The sequence below is a fragment of the Artibeus jamaicensis genome, unplaced genomic scaffold, assembly GCF_021234435.1.
Source record: "Artibeus jamaicensis isolate MK-2021 breed Jamaican fruit bat unplaced genomic scaffold, CSHL_Jam_final scaffold_916, whole genome shotgun sequence".
Taxonomy (NCBI): domain Eukaryota; kingdom Metazoa; phylum Chordata; class Mammalia; order Chiroptera; family Phyllostomidae; genus Artibeus; species Artibeus jamaicensis.
The window spans coordinates 9,950,536-9,969,507 of NW_026522059.1; the positions used below are offsets into that span (position 1 = coordinate 9,950,536).

Genomic DNA, 18,972 nt, shown 5'->3' on the forward strand with positions numbered 1-18,972 from the left:
TTATGAAGGAATCGAGGGAAAAGCAGGTCTGACGACACCTTGCAAAACTGTTTCGTTTCTATTTAGGTCTTAAAGGAGAACATACCTAGTGGTGTCAGAAAGTAGAGGAGAAATGGTGGAGGTTTTTCTTCTTTCTGCAAAATAACTGAGTTTTCCTAGAGAGCTGGAATTTTGATATTCTGTCGGCAATGCCTTTATACTTTTAGCGCTACAGATACCATAATTATGTATTTTCAACTGCCTTGAGTTACAGTAGTATGTTGCTTTTATGGTTGGCTCCAGTTATACAAGAAATGCAAACATTGGCCCCTGTGGTTACTGTTATCTTTGCTGTTGCTGTGGCCACCACTACAATTGCCCCTTCTAATTACCGCTTCCAGTCAGTAATGTGATTATGGAATAAAGAACAGAAGCAAAGCCAAAGAAGAATCCTTCCCAATTAACTAGAGCCCTGGCTGGCTATAAGAAACAGTACTCTAAATGGAGAAATATATTACAACATAATGAAAACCCAGAATGTGAATCTTCCTAAGAAAATTCACATGTCAGGCTAGTAATACGCTGGCCTATCAAATCATTAAGGGATTTTTCAAAACAATTTTAACATAAGAGATTTAAGTGAAATGATTACTCCTTTGGCTGGTACGGTGATATGAGTAATCAGAATTTTATTTTTGTCTGTCATCATTAATTTTTTAGAATGTCTTCTATCAGAGGTAAAAGTAGACTCCTATCCTCAAATCAGCCAGAATCAGAACAATTCACTCAACTGAATGCTTAACACCTGCAAATTTGAAAGTTTGGTTATTCATGAGGCCCACAAATGTCCATGTAATTTTTAACTTGACGGCCATTCTTTATTCATCGTTAACTCTGAAGCATCTTTCCTACCTGCATGGAGACGAAGATGAGATTAAAACGGAATCAGGTTTAAAAAGTGATGATTCTTAACAACTATACAGGACTCATGGACAAAACCAAGGAAGGGTGGACTCAAAGGAGAGAGGTGAGGATAGCTGGGGTGCGCGGGGAGTGGTGGGGAGGAAATGCAGACAACTGTACTTGAACGACGATAAAACAATTTTATAAAAACTAAAAAGTGATGATTCTTGCCCTGACTAATGAGGCTCAGTGGGTTGGATATTGTGCCATAAACCAAAAGGTCACCAGTTCGATGCCCAGTCAGGGCACATGCCTGGGTTGTGGGCCGGGTTCGAGAGGCAACTAACTGACCCATCGATGTATCTCTCACACATCAGTATTTCTCTCCCTTTCTTTCTCCCTCCCATCACCCCTCTCTACAAGGAAGTAAATATAATCTTAAAAAAAGTGATGATTCTGAGCCAGAATACAAATTCTGGATACACGAAACACACCGCCATGTAATCCATTCACGTATCATTTCTACCCAGCAGGGCTGCAACTGGCTGCAGAAAAGAGAAACCCGACGGCCATTATCTCTCCCCTGTCACTACGAGTTCAGAAACAGAGCAGGGTGAGTACCATGGCCCCCAGAGTCCCCGACTTCTTCCTTTCATGATGACCATGCTCAACTCTGCCTTTACAAACACAAGAGGCAGAAGCCAGGAGACGGCAATCTGTGGCTTCAGAGGGCGAGGTGGCCGAGGGAAGCTGCTGAAAACTTTACCAGCAGGAAAGACAGACGGTGACAGGCTGCTTCAGAAAAACCATGCAACCTCATTTTGATATTAAGGAAAGAAAAGGGGAGGGGAGATAAGGACAGAACAGAAACATCAGATAATGTCACCTTCCACAAATAACTAAACTTTTCTGAGCTAAATGTTACTTCAGTGTTATCCAACTGCTACAAATGCCATTCGACGGACGCACTCGATTTTCAGTCAAGTGCAACAGCGAAGGGCAGAAACTGGGGAGTCAGACCACTTAGGCTCAGACCTCAAGGCTTGCACTTACGAACCCCGAGACCTTAGGAGAGTACTCAGTTCCGCCGTCCTGTGTGCTCAGTCCACGGTGGGGAGGACCACGGTCCCCACCTTGCAGGGCTGCTGTTCGGACCGAAGGAGGCAGCACGTGTAGAAAAGCACAGCGCCTGCACACACTGGCAATGTGTGACCGATTCCCTTTTGGTTATCTCTCGGGTTATGACCGCCATCATCACCACCACACCCTGGCCCGGTCCAGTGAACACCCCTTTACCTGCCTGAGCATAACACCCAGAGTCGTTCTGCCCTGTGGCCCCACGAAGCCATAGGAAGAAAAGCAATATACAGAGAAACACTGACCACCCTTCAATGAGGCTTCTTGTCTTGAGCAATTTAAAAAGTATCCTCTTCTTCCAAGTGCTCCTCACGAATCTGTAGCAGGAATGTCCCCATGGAAGAGCGCCTGGCAAACCTCAGAAGTCCATCCGCGCACGGGCCTGGCAGAGCAGCCCAGAGACAAAGGACACGACTCTGACTCTGACGGGCACCGGCACTTTAGGGAAGGGCCACGCCTCAAATTCATGGAATGAGACTGAAAGGGCCGACACAAATCCAGTTGCTTAAGGATGATGTTAGAAACAACAATTCTGGTGAATCGGGTTTATGAAAGCAGAGACATATACAATGAATAACTCTGAAAAATAAACTCCGGTTGTCTGAAAACCCGAATGGAACAAATTTAATTTCCCAATTAGGTCAAATAAAGAAGCTATGAGGAGAAAATCGACAGGTTGAGAGAAAAACTGGTGGACACGGTGGCAGTGAGTCCAGCCGCCCAGACCCCACAGGCTGGGACCCGACAGGGGCAGAAGTGGCGGCTCGAAGCAGCCAGAACAATGAAGAGGGACGACCCCTGGTCCAGGAACATGCGATGAACAGGGAACCCGACAGACCATGGCCACACCCCTCAGGGTCTCGGGAGCAAGGATCCCCTTCACCAAAAATTGAATAGAGTGGCAAGAGCACTGCAGCACAAAGTGATACATGACACCTAAGTGACTGCTACCACCTGCTTTAACAAGGCTCGTTCCTTCTACTTTGGGAGGAAGTTGGGTGACCCAAAAGTCAACAAGTGTGCCTAACGTTACAAGGCCGAGAGCAAAAGGGAACAGTTCCGCTTTGAAGATGGTTCCTGAACTCTCCATCTTGCTCTTCTGCACCTTCATGTCTCCCAGTCCATTCTCTGCTGTCCAGCCAAACGGTCAACTCAAATGCAGACCACATGACTAAACAATAAAAGCTAACGCTTACCGTGTCCTTAAGTGTCAAGCACTGTGCTACGTAACTTGTACGATTTCATTTCATTGCCACAGCAATGCCTTTTACAATGGAGAAATCGAAGACGAACAGGTTACAGAACCTGCCCAGGGCCACAGACAGTCTGTGCTGCAGCCGGGACGTGAACCGCGACGTGAACCTGGCCTTCCCATTCCAAATGCCTGCCCTGCCTCTGCGACAACCTGGGTACGAAGCACACAGATGCAACAAACCTTCGGCACAACTATAACCTCTTAAAACTTACTTTCTCTTCCCCTGAGCTACTGAAAGAATCCCACCGGCCACGTGGGGCCTCTCCTCCCGCCACAGCACCCTCAGGACTGCAGAGAGGGTTACCTTTCCACAACCGCGCTGACCACATCACCTTTCAGTCACTCGGCATTCACTTAATGCCTGAATGGTATGTATGTGTCCTTCTTCCCAGGTGGACTGTAAACGACTTTGAAAAAACTTTTATTAATCTTTTCAGTTTAGACTAATATATTGTTTGATAAATTACTGATGTAGCAAAATTCAATCCTAAAGCTTTAAACAGACTTCCAAACTCATCCACCTCTTCACAACCCAGGCCTCTGTTCCAGGTTTTGACCCTTAAATATACTAACTGCTGCTCTGGCTGGTGTGGCTCAGTGGTTGAGCACTGGCCTACGAATCAAAGGGTCGCTGGTTCGATTCCTAGTCAGGGAACATGCCGGGTTGCAGCCCAGGTCCGCACCAGGGGATGCGCAAGAGGCAACCACACACTGATGTTCCTCTCCCTCTTTCTCCCTTCCCTTCTAAAAAAATAAAATAAATAAAATCTTTTAAATATACTAACTGCTGATTACCATTTATGACAGCAATTGAACAAACACTGCTAAGAACATATATTACCATATTGAATCCCAACGATCGCAGAAAGTGGGCATTTTTCCCCTCCCTCACAGAGAAGAAATGAGAAGTTCAGAGAAGTGATCTACCCTTGAGCAAGTTTCAGAACTGAGGATGGATGATTCTAAGTCCTTGCACGTGCGTGGTTACCCTGGCTCTGCCTCCTGCGGGTCTCCCATCTCCCCCTGGACACAGAAGAACCGCCTTCCCAGTTCCTCAGATACCAGGGGCCTTGCTGCTCTCTGGGTCCTCGGCCGACACAGCAGTCTGGTGTCACGTTCGACCTGCTCCTCTAGCAGGCTCTGGCTGGGTTACCCCCAGGAGGTCAGCGCAGGCGTCTCTCTGGAGAGCGTTTCCCCTGGCACCTACAGCCGACCAGGGCAGTGCAATCCACCCCCACAGCCCGTGGCTCTCAGGCTGTGGTCCCCAAGAAGCTCTGTGAGGTCCCCAGAGTAGAAATCAGTTTCATAACCACTGTAAGGGCTGCAGCAGAGACCACATGGCCCACAAAGCTGAAAATGTTTGCTATCTAATCCCTTACGGAAAAATTTGGCCGACCCCTACTTCAGGGCATGAACTTTTAAAAAAACAATGCTGACAATTCTTTTTAAAATTACATTGTACTTTTCACCAAAATACACTTTTTAAAAAAAGGAACTTTGTAATGAAAACACTTGGAAGCCTTCAAAGCAAATCCTGAAAATAAACAGATACAATCCCATAGGAGATTTATGGTCCAGCTCTTCCCCCTCATGCCTTGATTTTTGTAATGCTTTATCCAGGGCCACCACCAAAGCCAGATGTCCAGAAACAGACGACTGCTGCCGGCCATGAACGGACAGCTGATACACATGAAACAAACGCCTTCAGTCGGTGGGACAATGGGACAATGAGCGGGGCAGAACTATGATTCCTGCAACCAGCAAGTCCAGTCCTGTGATCGCCCTACTCTTTGTGCCAGGGAAGAGGAAATTTGGGAGAGCACAGATCTTGAAGGTCTGAGGAGCCACCAGCTGGAGTTCAAGAGGCTGAAGCACCAGGGTTTTTGAACCAGAGCCCCGGAAGGGAGCTATGCAGAGAAAAGCGCAGGGCAGGAAGCTGCACAGGGACCCCCTGGGCCTGAGGCTGAGGGCGAAGCTGCTGAGGAACACGCTGGGAGCTGGAAGGCCAACGAGCCTCCGAATTCACACGCACTGGAAGACGTTCAGATTCCATCCAGCAGAGCAGAGCTCTCACAGAACCCTCTGGAAAATCAACAGAGACTCCATAAAGGCCAAGCTCTGTCTAACAAGGTTACGGTAAACTAGCCCTACAGTAAACCTGCACTAGACACGCCCAGCAGTTTACAACAAGCCTGGAGAGGATCAGCCCCATCTATAGACAACTGCCCACCAAAACGAACGTCAAAACTACTTAAAGGAGACAACAAAACCCAAACAGGCAGCAACATAATGCGCAGCAGTGACAGGCGGAGACGGCAGAAGCAGCAGACAAGGATATGAAAACAGCCGTGTAAGCAGGCTCCATACTCAAGAATAGAGAAGATAACATGAACACAATGAAGAGAGAAATAAGATTCCATTTCACTCTTTCTTATATCTTCTACAGCTGAAAAACCCACCACCTGAAATGAAAAATTCACTGAATAGGCGTAACAGCAGATTAAACATTGCAGAAAACAAGACTAGTGAATTTGAAGACACAGCAATGGACACTATTCAAATTTAAGTCAGAAAAAAGACGAGGAGAAGAATCAACCAAGCTTCACTGACATATGGGACATAATCAGACAGTATAATAAACATGTAATTAGCATCCCAGAAGGAGAGGAGGGGGGAAAATAGAAAAAGTATGTGAAGAAACAAGAGCAGAAATTTCCCCCGATTTGATCGGAACTGGAAGCCCACACATCCATGAAGCCCAAAGAACACCAGACATAACAAAGAAACTCACACCAAGGTGCATATGTCACAATCAAATTACAAACACCAATGATATTAAAAAGGAAAACAGAAAGATAATGTTCCTCCCCTGCCTCTCTATAAAATATCTGATAACAACAACTCCAATCCAAAGGAAGCAACTAACATCTTTCTAGATGCTCTGATCCAAAACTCTGGCCAAGTTCATCAAAGGCCTTCCTTCGCCAGTGGTGCCAGCGGTGCCAGCAGCACAGGCTGAGTCTGTGCATAAGGCAATCGGCACAAAAACAAAACACAGCTGAGCTGCCGGATTTATCAAACGCATCTGTATGTTGTAAACTCCACAAACGCCACACACATTTGATCATGTGTTCCTTGAGGTCAGGAACTGCCACGTTTTGACCCACAGATTCCCAGTGCAGTTTCTAGTGGCACCTAACTGAACACACGTGCACCAGCCGGTCTCACTTCATCCTCACGTATCACCCAAGGATGTGTGGAACGAGAGGAGAAACCAACGTCCAGAGGGAACGAATGACTGTCCCAGGGATGCACACGGGCTGAGCAGGGTCTCGCGTCCCCGGAGTAGCGCCACCACACTGGCTACTGCAACACAGACACGAAAGAAATACAGTTTCATTCTTACTTACTCTGAGTTTCCACGAGGTCCAGAGCAACACTAGAAGCTGTGTCCATTCCGGTGTTGATGCAGTTCTGGAAGTTTTTTAGGGAAGAGAGAGCAGATTCTATACCGCTGAAGGATATAAAACCAGTTGAACCTGAATTTGAACTGGAACGTCCAGGCATCTTGAAATTATGACCTAAGTTTTCAAACACAATGAAACAAAATTTATGAGTCAGAATAACTGCACGAGAAAATAAAACTGCTGTAAAACGTCCATATGAATGTATCCAATACCCCGCAGGGGCCATCCTGTTATGTACATTCCACGTCCCTTTCAGAGGATGCCAAAGCGCTGTGCCGTTGACTGGGCCACCAACACAATGAGCTTAATGAATGAAAGGGTAACGAACTATATTCACTTTTAAAAAACAAATTTTATTTTTTATTTTTAGAGAGAGGGGAAGGGCAGGAGAAAGAAAGGGAAAGAAACATCAATGTGCAATAGATATATTGATGGACTGCCCTTTGAACACCCCCAACTGGGGACTCAGCCAGCAACCCAGGCATGGGCCCTGACTGGGAATCGAACAGGCAACCTCTGGGTGCACAGGCCAGCACCCAATCCACTGAGCCACACCAGCCAGAGCTGTTTTCACTTTTTAAAGGAAAAAGAAGACTCTCTTCCAAAGAAGTCCTTGATTCTCTGAACTGAACAAAAGTACAATTCTTAGAAACTTAAAACATAAATAAATGGGTCAGAAAAAGTAGACTGCTCATTTGATTCACTTCTAAAAAATAAAAATAATATAGCTTCACTGCACCACAAATCGGGGCTTCCTGTTGGCACTGAACTAGCACCAACAACCATCAGCGGACAGGGGCTTCAGTGCGGGATAAAGCACCAATCCAGTTGGTCCTGGGGTGGTCAACAGGCCTTGCAGCTTTGTCTGTCTTTTTTAACTTATCTTGAAGATCAAGACCTCAAGTAAACAGGGCAGAATGTTACAGAGGTTAAATCCAAATGATGGCACCAGATTCTTGGTATGTCACTTTCCAGAATTTTCTGAGGTGTTAATTTTACACCAAAAGAAAGAGAAAATATGATTATGAACAACCAATGATGACTTTTGAATACTGGCATTTTGGCAAGAGCGTTACATGCAATCTCACTCCATCACAACAAACAAACTGAGACAGCTTATATGATATAAATACAAAAACACACAGTAAGATGGGAAAATATGAGTTCACAAAAATCTGAATCAAAGAACAGATGGAAGAGAAGAGAAAGCAGGTGAGAACGTGGGAATGCAGCCACCGGCTCTAGGGCTCTTCAGGGCCCTACACGGCATGACTGTAACCCGGGGTTGGCTGCGAGCGTCCCGGCAGTGACACAGGCCCCTTTTATTGCAGAACCACAAGCATGCGATTCTATCACATGACAACATCACGTGCAAGCACACCACATGACATTTTAGGTGAAGTGTTCAAATTAAAACTATAAATTATTACACCCATTTTACTACCCTACCAACCAAACTCACATAGGCATTACTCCTGCTGGACCCTGTACAAATGGCCAATAGAGACATGACAAGATCGAGAAATTGACATCAAAACCACAATGAGATACCACCTCCCACCTGTCAGAATGACTAGCAACAAGGCAAGAAATAACGAGTGTCAGAGAGGTTGTGGAGAAAAAGAACCCTCATTCACTGCTGGCGGAAACTTAAATCGATACAGCCACTACGAAAAAGTCATGGAGGGCCCTCAAAAAATAAAGAACAGAGCTACCACATGACGCGGAAAGCTGTCTTCTGGGTATGCACACCAAAACTTTTAAAACTTTTATTCGTAAAGATCTACGCAGCCCTGTGTTCACTGCAGCATTATTCACGGCGGCCACGACATGGTGACAACCCAAGTGCCCTTTGAAGGATGGATGCGTAAAGGAGACGGAAGGAACTCCTTGTGAGCACAGCCACAGGAAAGACAAAACACTGCCGCTTGTGACGACGTGGATGGACCTTCAGAAAACATCATGTTAAGTGAAGTCAGACAGAAAAAGTCAAAAACCATATGATTACACTCACGTGTCCAACTGAAAGCAACAAATGAACAGACAGGCAAACGGAAGCTCAGACCTGACAACAGTGTGGTGGTCACCAGAGGGAAGGGGGGGTGAGCGGGTAAACCAGGGTCCAGTGGGCCGCATGCAGGGCCCAGCACAAATAATGCCCCTTCTCTCAATCACAAAATCTTTTTTTACAAAATCACAAGCATGCAATTCTGTAACATAACTTAGCTTGAGTAGCACACTCAAGCACACCATGGGACATTTTCAGTGAGATGTTCAAATTAAACGATAAATTATTTAGACCCATAGTACTACCCTACCAACCACATTGACACAGGCCTAAGTTACTTCTGCTGGGCCCTGCACATGGTGACAGAGGACCACCTGCGTGGTATACACACAGTGCAGTACACAGATGACGTATTACAGAAGCACACACTTGAAAACTACATGATTTTATTAACCACATTGCCCCAATAAATTTAATCATTTTTTTAAAAAGTGCAAGTCACAGGATTCTCCTTCTCCATAAAGAAAGAGCACACTGGGAATTCAGGGGAAAGGCAGCTGTCTGTGGCGATCAAAGCAGCAGGGACCATCAAGTGTGAGGCAGTAAGGGTCACACTGGAAAGCATCCCAATAACATCCTTACAATAAACCTAACAGTAAGCCTCCTGGGACTGCTCCTTAGATTCCTCTTCAGGGTAACATCTGCCGCCGATAGCAGCGCGGGGCCCACCAAACCCACAACCTCTTCACCCTGGGCATACAGCTTGACCACAGTTAGCAGCCCTCCTTGCAGCTGGGCGTGGCCATGTGACTCAATGCAAGGAACTGATACATAAGCCATTTCCAGGTCCAGTTCATAGAAACCACACACCTTCTCCAGGCCCCTTCCCATGTTGACAGCTTGAAGGAGGCAAGAAGTGGCCTCAGAAGCCATATACTGAAGATGGAGAACCACTACTTGGGCAAAGCCTAGGACCACTGTTTGGAGGAAAACTGCCCTCTAACCAGGCTCAGCACATGAAAGAAACGAACACTTCAACTGTGCAAAGCCACTTATATTTGAGGGTTTACCCAAGTAATACAATCCTGCACAGATGAAATAACATGGGTCAACGATTCCGTTTTCTAGTCAGTGTTGATTCTAAATCGTTTAGACCACTGCTGCCCAACGGAACTTTCGGTTGTGATAAAATCTTCTCTAATCTCGCTATCCGATATGGTGGCCACAGGCACATGGGCTATTCATTACCTGAAACATGATTAGCACGACTGAGGAACTGAGTTTTTAACTTTAATCACTTTAATTTTAGATAGCCACGTGTGCGTAGCGGCTGCTGCACTGTGAGCATAGTTCTAGAGGCGCAATTATCGAAGTGTCCTGCACAGATGACCCACATGGGGTAAGGCCACAGTATAAACAAAGAGTATCTTCCTGCAATACCAACTTTCCTTAAAGGTAACATGAAACATGTTTACCATCAAATAAACATCAGCTGCATCATGGAGGAGACTATGGAGGCAATACAGAGTTAAGCACGTAGCCTCAGGAGCCAGACTACCCAAGTTCGAAGCCTGATTTTGCTGCTTATGCAGCTGAATGACTGTAGGCAAATTAGTTAGGTTCTCAAGGCTTACTTTTCCCTTCTGTAAACGAGGGATGATCTACTGCCCACGTCTAGGATTACTGCAAGGACTGGATGAGTATAATATACATATAACAAAACACTCAGAATAAACCCTAGTGCATAGATCTTTTCAAATGGGAACAGATAATACCATCCACTTCATCATTACAATACTGTGAGTGGCAGCGAAAACATGAAGTAGTGCTTAAGGGAATGGACAGCAGACACAGGTGCCTGGGAATTCCATCCTGGCACGCCAGGTAAAGCTGCACAGCCCTGCTCAAGTTGCTTATCTTCTCTACCTGCACTTTGCTCTTGTCGATAAAGCAGGAAATCACATCTATCTTAGTATTATTAAGGATAAATTCAATATTGTGGTTTTCTCAAACTTCTCTGATCTTAATCAGTGGAAATACTAAAATTATAGATTTATGGATACTACCCCAGACCTAGAGAATCAGAGTCTCTAGTGGACACACTGAGAAAACTGTATTTTCATGATCCCCCCACCCAAGGATTCTTAGGATTAAAAAGTATGGAGAACACTGAGATAACTGTGCCCCCCCCCCAATTCCTATGTTGAGGTCCTGATACTCAATGTGATAGTGTTTGGAGTGGAGAACTTTGGGAGAGAATCAGGTTTAGATGAGGTCACTAGGATGCACTCCCATTCATATTCTCTCTCTCTCTCTCCCCACTCTCTGCCCCTCCCATCTAAGGACACAGCAGGAAGGCAGAAGGATGCAAGCCAGAAAGAGAGCCCTCGCCAGGATCCAACCATGCCAACATCTTGTCTCCAAAAACTGTGAGAAATAATTTTCTGTTAAGCTACCAGTCTCTGGTGTTGTTTTTTAAATAGTAGACCAAGCTAAGGCACAATGTATGTAAGAATTAATACAATTCAGGATAAATGGAAAGTATGAATGCAAAATTCACATTACTCCCATAAAACTTCATGCTTGCAGAGAGTTAGGGAAGACTTTCTCCTGTAATTCTGGAGTATCTCAAAGGAAACGACTCCTAATGGGAAGCAAAGAGAAGGGGTGCAGCAGAAAAATGGGGTAGACACTCTTCCCCATTCCTCCCATGAAGGGAAGCTAACTACATAAGTCACAGGACAGCCCCCAAAGTGTTACCTGGCCCCAGTGACAACTGTGCAGTGGTTGAGAAACCCTCATTTAAACAACCTCCTCCTGGAGCCTTCCCCAGGTAACAACAGTCTTTTTGGTCCCTGTGCCGATGCTCTTCCAGAAAGTTTAAAATAAGGTTACACCTGTCCTGACTTTTTCCCCAGTATGTATTGTGTGCCTCCCCTAACAGTCCCTGTCTTAGGCTATTCTGAAGGCTATAACAAAACACCAGACTAGGTAGCTTATAAGCAACAGAAATTTATTTCTCACAGTTCTGGAGTCTGGGAAGTCCAAGATCAAGGTGCCAGCTTGGTCCAGTTCAGGTGAAGGCCCTTCCTGGTTCATGTCCCAAGCCTTCTAGCTGTCACTGTAGAAGGGACAGGCAGGCTCTCTGGAGTCTCTTTTATGAAGGCATTAAGCCCATCCAAGAGCTCCACCTTCCTGACCTAAGCACTACCCAAAGGTCCCACCTAATAACACCACCCTGGCATTAGGGTTTCAACTTCTGAATGGGCGATGGAACCCAAACATTCAGACCCTGGCAGGTCTAAAAGACTCTGCAGCCAGAACCAACTATCAGCTGATATAAAAATACTTCTCTCCTGTTCCCTCCTCTCATCTTTCTGTACAGCTCAGCGGTGGGCAGGAAAAAAGTGTACAGACAGTGTGCTGGCCTCCTTTAAATCCCTGGGGGCCTGTGTGAGTTTAACCAGAACTATGTCTCAAGAGCAAGGATACATCTTTCTTTTTGAAGCCTTCCCTTATCCATACCAGCAATTGCTTTGTTCCCTGACTCATGTTACCACTGTCCCTACCAGTCACATTCACGCTCACACACACACACACATTCACTAAAACTCATCATAATTATTGCTTACACGGCCACCACTCCGCCACCTTGGGAAGCAACTTAAACTAGCACTCTGAAATATCCTACAGCATATAAGACAGTTCGCACTAAAAGAGCGATCGATAAAGATTTGGAGACAGTAAAAACAGCAAGCACCTCTTCTAGGTCCCCTCCAGGGCGCCATAAGCTGGTGCCCGGGCGCTTCCTTCTCATCATCTCATCCTCGCAAACATGTAAACATGTACGTGAAAGAAAAGGACCCTGAGGCCCAGAGTATAAGCTGGTGCCCGGGCGCTTCCTTCTCATCATCTCATCCTCGCAAACATGTAAACATGTACGTGAAAGAAAAGGACCCTGAGGCCCAGAGAGTATGTCCAAACGACCTGTCCGAGGGCCCAGTTTAAAACCAGATATACTGGGATCAAGAGTGCGTGATCTCTTCCCCACACGCGCACGGCTCAGGGAGGGAGACATGGGGTCTCCGAGGAGGAGGTAAATCGCCGCAGCCTCAAAGCTGCGGCGTGAAAAGAATCGGGACCTTCGCCCAGGTCAACAGACCCAGCCCAGGAGGCCCTCGGAGTGCCCGAGAGGGACGCGCCCCTCCCGCCGCGCGCCCCGGCGCCGAGGCCCGCAGCCGCCTCACCTGCCGCCCGACCCAGCTCCGTCCGGCCGCTCCGAGACTTCCTACCGTCGGACCGCCGCTCCCTCCTCAACTCAGTTCCCTAGTGGCTGAAACGGAGAGCGCGGGCTCAAACGTCATCAGCTGTCGCCCGCCAGTGGTCACATGACGCCCCGCCCTGCTTGACGCCCCGCCCTGCTTGACGCCCCTCGGTCACGTTACCGCCCGGAGAGCCCGGGGCGGAAGTTGGGGTCCAGCTGGCTCCAGGTTGCGGGCTGAGAGTGGAAAGGACCCCTGCGGAGAGGCAGGAGTGCGGAGCCCGGTGCCGACTCCGCGCGCGACTGACGGCCCCGTGGCGCGCGCTGGGTGACAGGTGAGTTGGGCGAGGTGCACGCGCCCCTCCTTTCACGTCCCCCTTCCCCTCCCGGCCCGCGCTGGCCGAGGGGACATCTGTGGCGTGGGATGTGGTCTGGATGGGAGAGCCTTGCATGGAGGACAGAGGGCCTCCTGGGGCGGGGGCTGCAGCCCAGGCGCTTCTCCTGCACTTAGATGGACCTAATTTTCCACGCCGCTCTGGCGTTTTAGGAAGGTTCAGCGGCTTGGCCCGCGTCTGAACCTTCCATGGTTTCGGAAGCAATGCTGTGTGGACGTTGCCATTCCTCCATTTACTCTACGGAAAACTGAGTGGTTAGTGAGTGTTTTTTATAGTCTGACGGGCCCGGGTGTGAATTCTATTTCTGCCATGGTCTGTGAATTTGGACAAGTCGTTGTTCCTCTCTGCACCTTAATTCGCTCATTGGTAACATGCTGGACCGGAGTCTTTTGCAATTCGCAAACAAATGTTTTTGAGGATTCGGATTTGTGGATGGTGTTACAGTAAAAAACAAACAAAAAACCTTCCAGAGCCCACAGTGGAACCTAGCCTCCTGTTTCTGAATGCACAGAGCTCCCTGCGTGACAGGTGAGGGGGTGAGGGGGGTGGGGCCAGGGAGACAGAGGTTTTACTTCCTCTGCCCACAATAAGGAACAAACACCTTCCCTTCTTCCTTCTGTCTTTTCCAGGATTTGTGAATCGGGGTAGAGTGATCACGCTGATTTCAGAATTTTTCTGAAAAGAGAAATTCGTGTCACTTTTATCTTGATCAACAACCATTCCTTTTTTTTTTTTTTAATTTTTTTTTTTGCCTGATAGTGGATTGGTGGAGACCAGTACTGCCTTCTCTGTGGAACTGAGGTTTTATGACAAGATAAAAATAGACCAATCTTTTGTTGTTCTCTGAGTAGGGTCCACAGTGGTGTGTCCCAAGACAATTTAATATCCCTCAGAGTTGAGTTCTGTATTCATTCATTGGGCAATTGATAAGATGATGCCGTGCTTTGCTCTTGAAAGCAGGTTGTCTTTTGCCTAGGGTCATGCTCCCAAACTGAAAACACAGTTTCATACCTAATTCCTAAAGATAAAATATCAATTACTTTTCTGGGTACCTTGTAAAAGACAATTAGGAAATCTGGGGGGATCTCTGGTTTCATTTCACACCAAATAGTAATACAGTCTATACTGGAATTTTCTTCATTCCTGGCACCATTAGAACCACATGGAAGACTTAATATAACTTCTGCTACAGTGTTTATTTGCATATCATTCTACAGTGATTTTTTTCTTAAAGCTCAACTAAATCTTAACACCTTCTCTAAAGCCACCTCTATCTGAGTTCACTGCAACATGGTTGGGCATCTTTAATGATGGTCTTAAATTCTGTTCTTTAGAGCCAGTTTTTCAGCCAATAATCGGGTATTTACCAAATACTCTAACCAAATAATATTTTGAACATTGACTACAGCGTAACTCTTGGGTAAGGATTTAAGGATTAAAATAAAAGTTGCACACACAAAAGTCTTGACTTAAGTCATTGCCCCAGGGCTAAGGCAACCTGACCATGTGCACACAGGAGCTGAGCGTTTCAGTCCATCTTTAAGGGGTTAAGAAGAAGCCTGGTAATGTTGTGTTCTCCATGGCACCCTTCGCCATTCTGTGTTACTATCCAAACCTGGTGGCAGTTAAATTTGTTCATCACAGTTTGCCTTCCAGGTCGAGTCTGGAGTTTCTTGCTGCTGAAACCTGGGTTAGTTTGGTGGTCTTCAGAGAAGCTCAGTAGGTGCCATTTTGCCCATTATTTGCTATTTTTCCCCTTTCTATGTCTCATTTCCCAAGCCAGGCTATACTAGTGGCTTAACAAGCAAGCATCTAGAGAGAACTGGACGGACTTGTTAATTATGCCTTCATGTGTGTTGCCAGATGCTGTCATGGGAGAGCGTTCTAGACAACTGCAGTGGCTTCTCAGCCACCTTGGACCCAACCCCATCTGCCTGCCCTGATTTCTGCTGCTAACCCTTGCTCACTCTGCAGTAGCCACCTGAGCCAATCCCTGAAATTCTTCTAGCACATTCCTGCCCCAGGGCCTTTGCACTTACTTTATCAACTTCTACCTGGAATGCCTTTTTCCCAGATTATTATGTCTCGTAAAGAAAAGAGAAACTACTCCAAAATCTAGTGGCCTAAGACAATAAATATCTGTTACCTTGTGGTCGTTTCTGTGGTCAGGAATCGGGTGTGGCTCAGCTGGGTGCCTTTAGGTCAGGGTGTTTTGGCAGGTGACAGTCTGTGAACAGGAGCTGTTGTCCCATCTGAAGACTCGAATGGACTCGGGATCCATTTCTAAGCTCACTGGACAGGTCATTGGCTGGCCTCTCAGACCCTTGTCACATGGGCTCCTGCACAGGGTCCTCCTGCAAAATGACAACCTTCCCCCAGACAAACCAGCCAGAGAGGGTACCCAAGCTCCGAGTCACAGTCTAATTGTAATCTGACCTCAGAAGTGATACCTTTCAGTCTTCCATCCTCCGTTCTTTAGAAGGGAGTCAGGAAGTCATACCCCAGAGAAGGGGCCTGCACCGGTCATGAATAAAGAGGCAGAGGTCATTGAGGACCAACTTAGAGGCTGCTGACCACTTGCTGCTGACCACTCAGATACCCTGCCTGCCACTTACTCCCTAACTTCTGATTCCTGCTCAAATATCATTTTATCAGGGAGGCTTTCACAAACCATTCATGAAATAGCACACACTCCACCCCTTTATTGTGCTTTTTCTTCCCAGCGATTATCACAGCCTGATTTTGTAAAATACAGATACATAGATATAGATACGGTCTTTTGTTATCTCTTTCCTACTTCCAATAGTATGTAGGCTTCATGAGAGTGAAAACTTAGTTGTGTTCACTGTACTATCCTCAGGTCCTAAAACAGTGCTTGACACCCGGTAGGCCCTAAGCAAATGTCTGTTGCATGAATGACTCTGTATTGTTCAGAATGCTTCTACTTGCAAATAATCCAAAACTCAGTTACCAGGAGGTATACCATAAAAACAGTTCATTTAACCAGGATTACAGAGGTAGGCAGTGCCATGGTTGAATCAATGAATGAATAACATCAACAAGAATTCAGTCTCTTTCTCTTGCTCCACACCACAGTCTGCAGGTTGTTGGCTTATTTCTCTTAGGCTTCTTACTTCATGGTCTCAAGGTGGTTACTTACTGGGGCTTCAGGCATCAAATATTCATTGAGCCAGATTCAAAGGCAGGAAGGAGGGGGATAGCCAGGGCATGGAGGGAAATTTCTCTCCACATGCCTCTCTCCCTGTAGCAGGAGGAATAAATATTTCCTAAGAGTCCGACCATAGACTTCCTTGTGCATCCCGTGGGTCAGAACTGAGTCACGTCTCACCTAGCTTCAGGGAGGTGGAACGTGAGAGCACAAGTGTGGTGAACAACACGGGCGTTCATGACGTGGACAAGCAAGCCAGGCTTCCCTGAAGCTGACAAATGCTGACCTAGCCAAAGTCACAGAGAGGAGAGAAATGCAACAAAGATGATGACACAGATTAACACTTCAGAAGATACCGATTTGAGAAAGAATTGGCAGAGGACTTTGGGAAAATGAGTGATGCCCTGAAACTGTTTTGCAAAAATTACCTCCTTAAAGATCAACTATGAAAGTCAATTGCGAAGTACAAGATATTATGTTACCAAAGTCACAGTTTGGTAAAATCAAGTTTTGACTCCTTATCAGTGTGTCCATTGAATTAGAACATCATTGTTGCAATTTTACTCCAGATTTTCCTAAATATAAAACTCACTTTCATCCATTTTGGTTATAATGTTTTAAGATACGTTCCTAATCACACTTGTCTACTGCTTAGTGTGAAATACTTGTCCTTACTTTAGAGTCACGGTGTGACCTTTCTCAGGCCTGGACTATCCTTGATAACAAAGGCTTCCTATACCCGACACACAAGAAAACCATTTGACAGGTGTTCCCTGAGCCAGTTCTAATGGATCTGCCTTTTCCCAGAGGCAGAACCAGTGGCACAGTTCCCGTGAGGGAGATGCAGTGGTCAGTGCCCAGTGGTGGGCACACTGGACCCGCACACGCTCAGTGGTCCCTTCTCCCAAGCTGCCTTACATTGGGTCTTTCCTTGTGGGGTAAAGTGAGTGAAGAGTTGGGAAAGAGGCCAAGAGTGTTAATTTATCAAAGCCCATCCACACAGAAAACAGAAAGAGTGGAGAATAAATGTCCCCCCCATCAGAATACATTTTTCTTGTTCGTTTGTTTTTTAGGGAGTTAGGGAGAAAAATACTATGTATGTGTTTCACATGCTTCCTTGAGAAACGGAGATTTTTGGGGTTTTTTGCAGGTACAGTTTCTTAAATGGAGCTAACATCTGTCTGCAGACCTGGTTTCGTCTGATGATTCACAGACCGCAGCTCCGAAGCCGGTTCAGCATTCCCAGCGGCCAGGCTCGGAGTAGTCGGTCCTCAGGATGTTGGACTTCCTGGCGGAGAACAACCTCTGCGGCCAGGCCATCCTGAGGATTGTTTCCTGCGGCAATGCCATCATCGCTGAACTTCTGAGGCTCTCCGAGTTCATTCCAGCTGTTTTCAGGTTAAAGGACCGAGCCGATCAGCAGAAATATGGAGATATCATATTTGATTTCAGCTACTTTAAGGTAGCCTACCCCTATAGCACTTGAACCCTTGTCTTCCCTACAAAAGCATGTTCTTCCTGGGAGCCCTGAGACTCTGGGCAGTTAAGTCAGTGTGAACGGAAAGTTAAATAGAGATTTTTAAACCAAATTTAGTATCAGTGAACTAACTGGAAAATAATCTGAAGGTGTTATGTGAAGCCCAAGCACAATATAACCAAATTTTCAGAAGGCAACTTTGGTGTAATATGTTTCCCGTTAAAGCATGCTCCCTGCAGTGGCCGTTCAGACTCACTGGTTTGAAGGAGATTTTACATCTGGGCTTCCCTTCTCTTCACTACCTTCTGCTGCTCTCCTTACAGCTTTTGACTTCCCTTTTAAGGCATAAGAACACATTTCTTAAAGAATACATAGAACTTGTCACCAGCAAGTACGTTTTTGTTGATGTCTCTATAAATGTGTTTTTCTTCTCAGGGCCCAGAATTATGGGAAAGCAAACTAGAAGCTAAGCCGGAGCTACAGGATCTAGATGAAGAATTTCGTGAAAACAACATAGAAATTGTGACCAGATTTTATTTAGCATTTCAAAGTGTGCACAAATATATTGTAGATTTAAACAGGTACTGATTAATTTAGTGATGGCTTATTCCAATAGTGAATACTGGAGAAGGAAAAGGAACACTCCAGAACGTGTAAATCTGAGTTACTAGAAAATTGACTAGATTATCTCATGTGTAATTGTCTTGTCCTTCCCGTGACACTAGTCATCTGAAGTATTTTGAAGTTTTATTATAGTTTCCTAATCTTGTGAAGTATTATAATTATCTCAGTTACACTAACTCACAGCTTTCAGTCCTGTGATTTATGATCATGTTCTGGTATATTATATCTAAGAAGTAGAAAACATATATTTGTAGCCTTGGTAACCATAGCCTGCCTTCTTATCTCTAACCACACAAT

The 18,972-nt window shown here is 46.0% G+C and overlaps 2 protein-coding genes across 5 annotated transcripts in view; one reads left to right on the plus strand and one right to left on the minus strand.

The window, feature by feature from the left end:
- The window catches only part of NSMCE2 (NSE2 (MMS21) homolog, SMC5-SMC6 complex SUMO ligase), a 194,886-nt gene extending 181,804 nt beyond the window's left edge, over positions 1-13,082 (minus strand). For all 3 annotated transcript variants that reach the window (XM_053661134.1, XM_053661133.1, XM_053661135.1), the window contains exons 1-2: positions 12,997-13,082; positions 6,685-6,855 (exon numbers count right to left, since the gene is read on the minus strand). In XM_053661134.1, coding sequence (XP_053517109.1) covers positions 6,685-6,841 — 157 coding nt within the window. In that variant the 5' untranslated portion in view covers positions 6,842-6,855; positions 12,997-13,082. The remainder of the gene's footprint in view (positions 1-6,684; positions 6,856-12,996) is intronic.
- Positions 13,083-13,184: 102 nt separating this feature from the next.
- WASHC5 (WASH complex subunit 5) overlaps positions 13,185-18,972 on the plus strand; it is a 49,631-nt gene continuing 43,843 nt past the window's right edge. For both annotated transcript variants that reach the window (XM_037166746.2, XM_037166744.2), the window contains exons 1-3: positions 13,185-13,345; positions 17,725-18,036; positions 18,487-18,632. In XM_037166746.2, the coding sequence (XP_037022641.1) occupies positions 17,851-18,036; positions 18,487-18,632 (332 nt within the window). In that variant the 5' untranslated portion in view covers positions 13,185-13,345; positions 17,725-17,850. The remainder of the gene's footprint in view (positions 13,346-17,724; positions 18,037-18,486; positions 18,633-18,972) is intronic.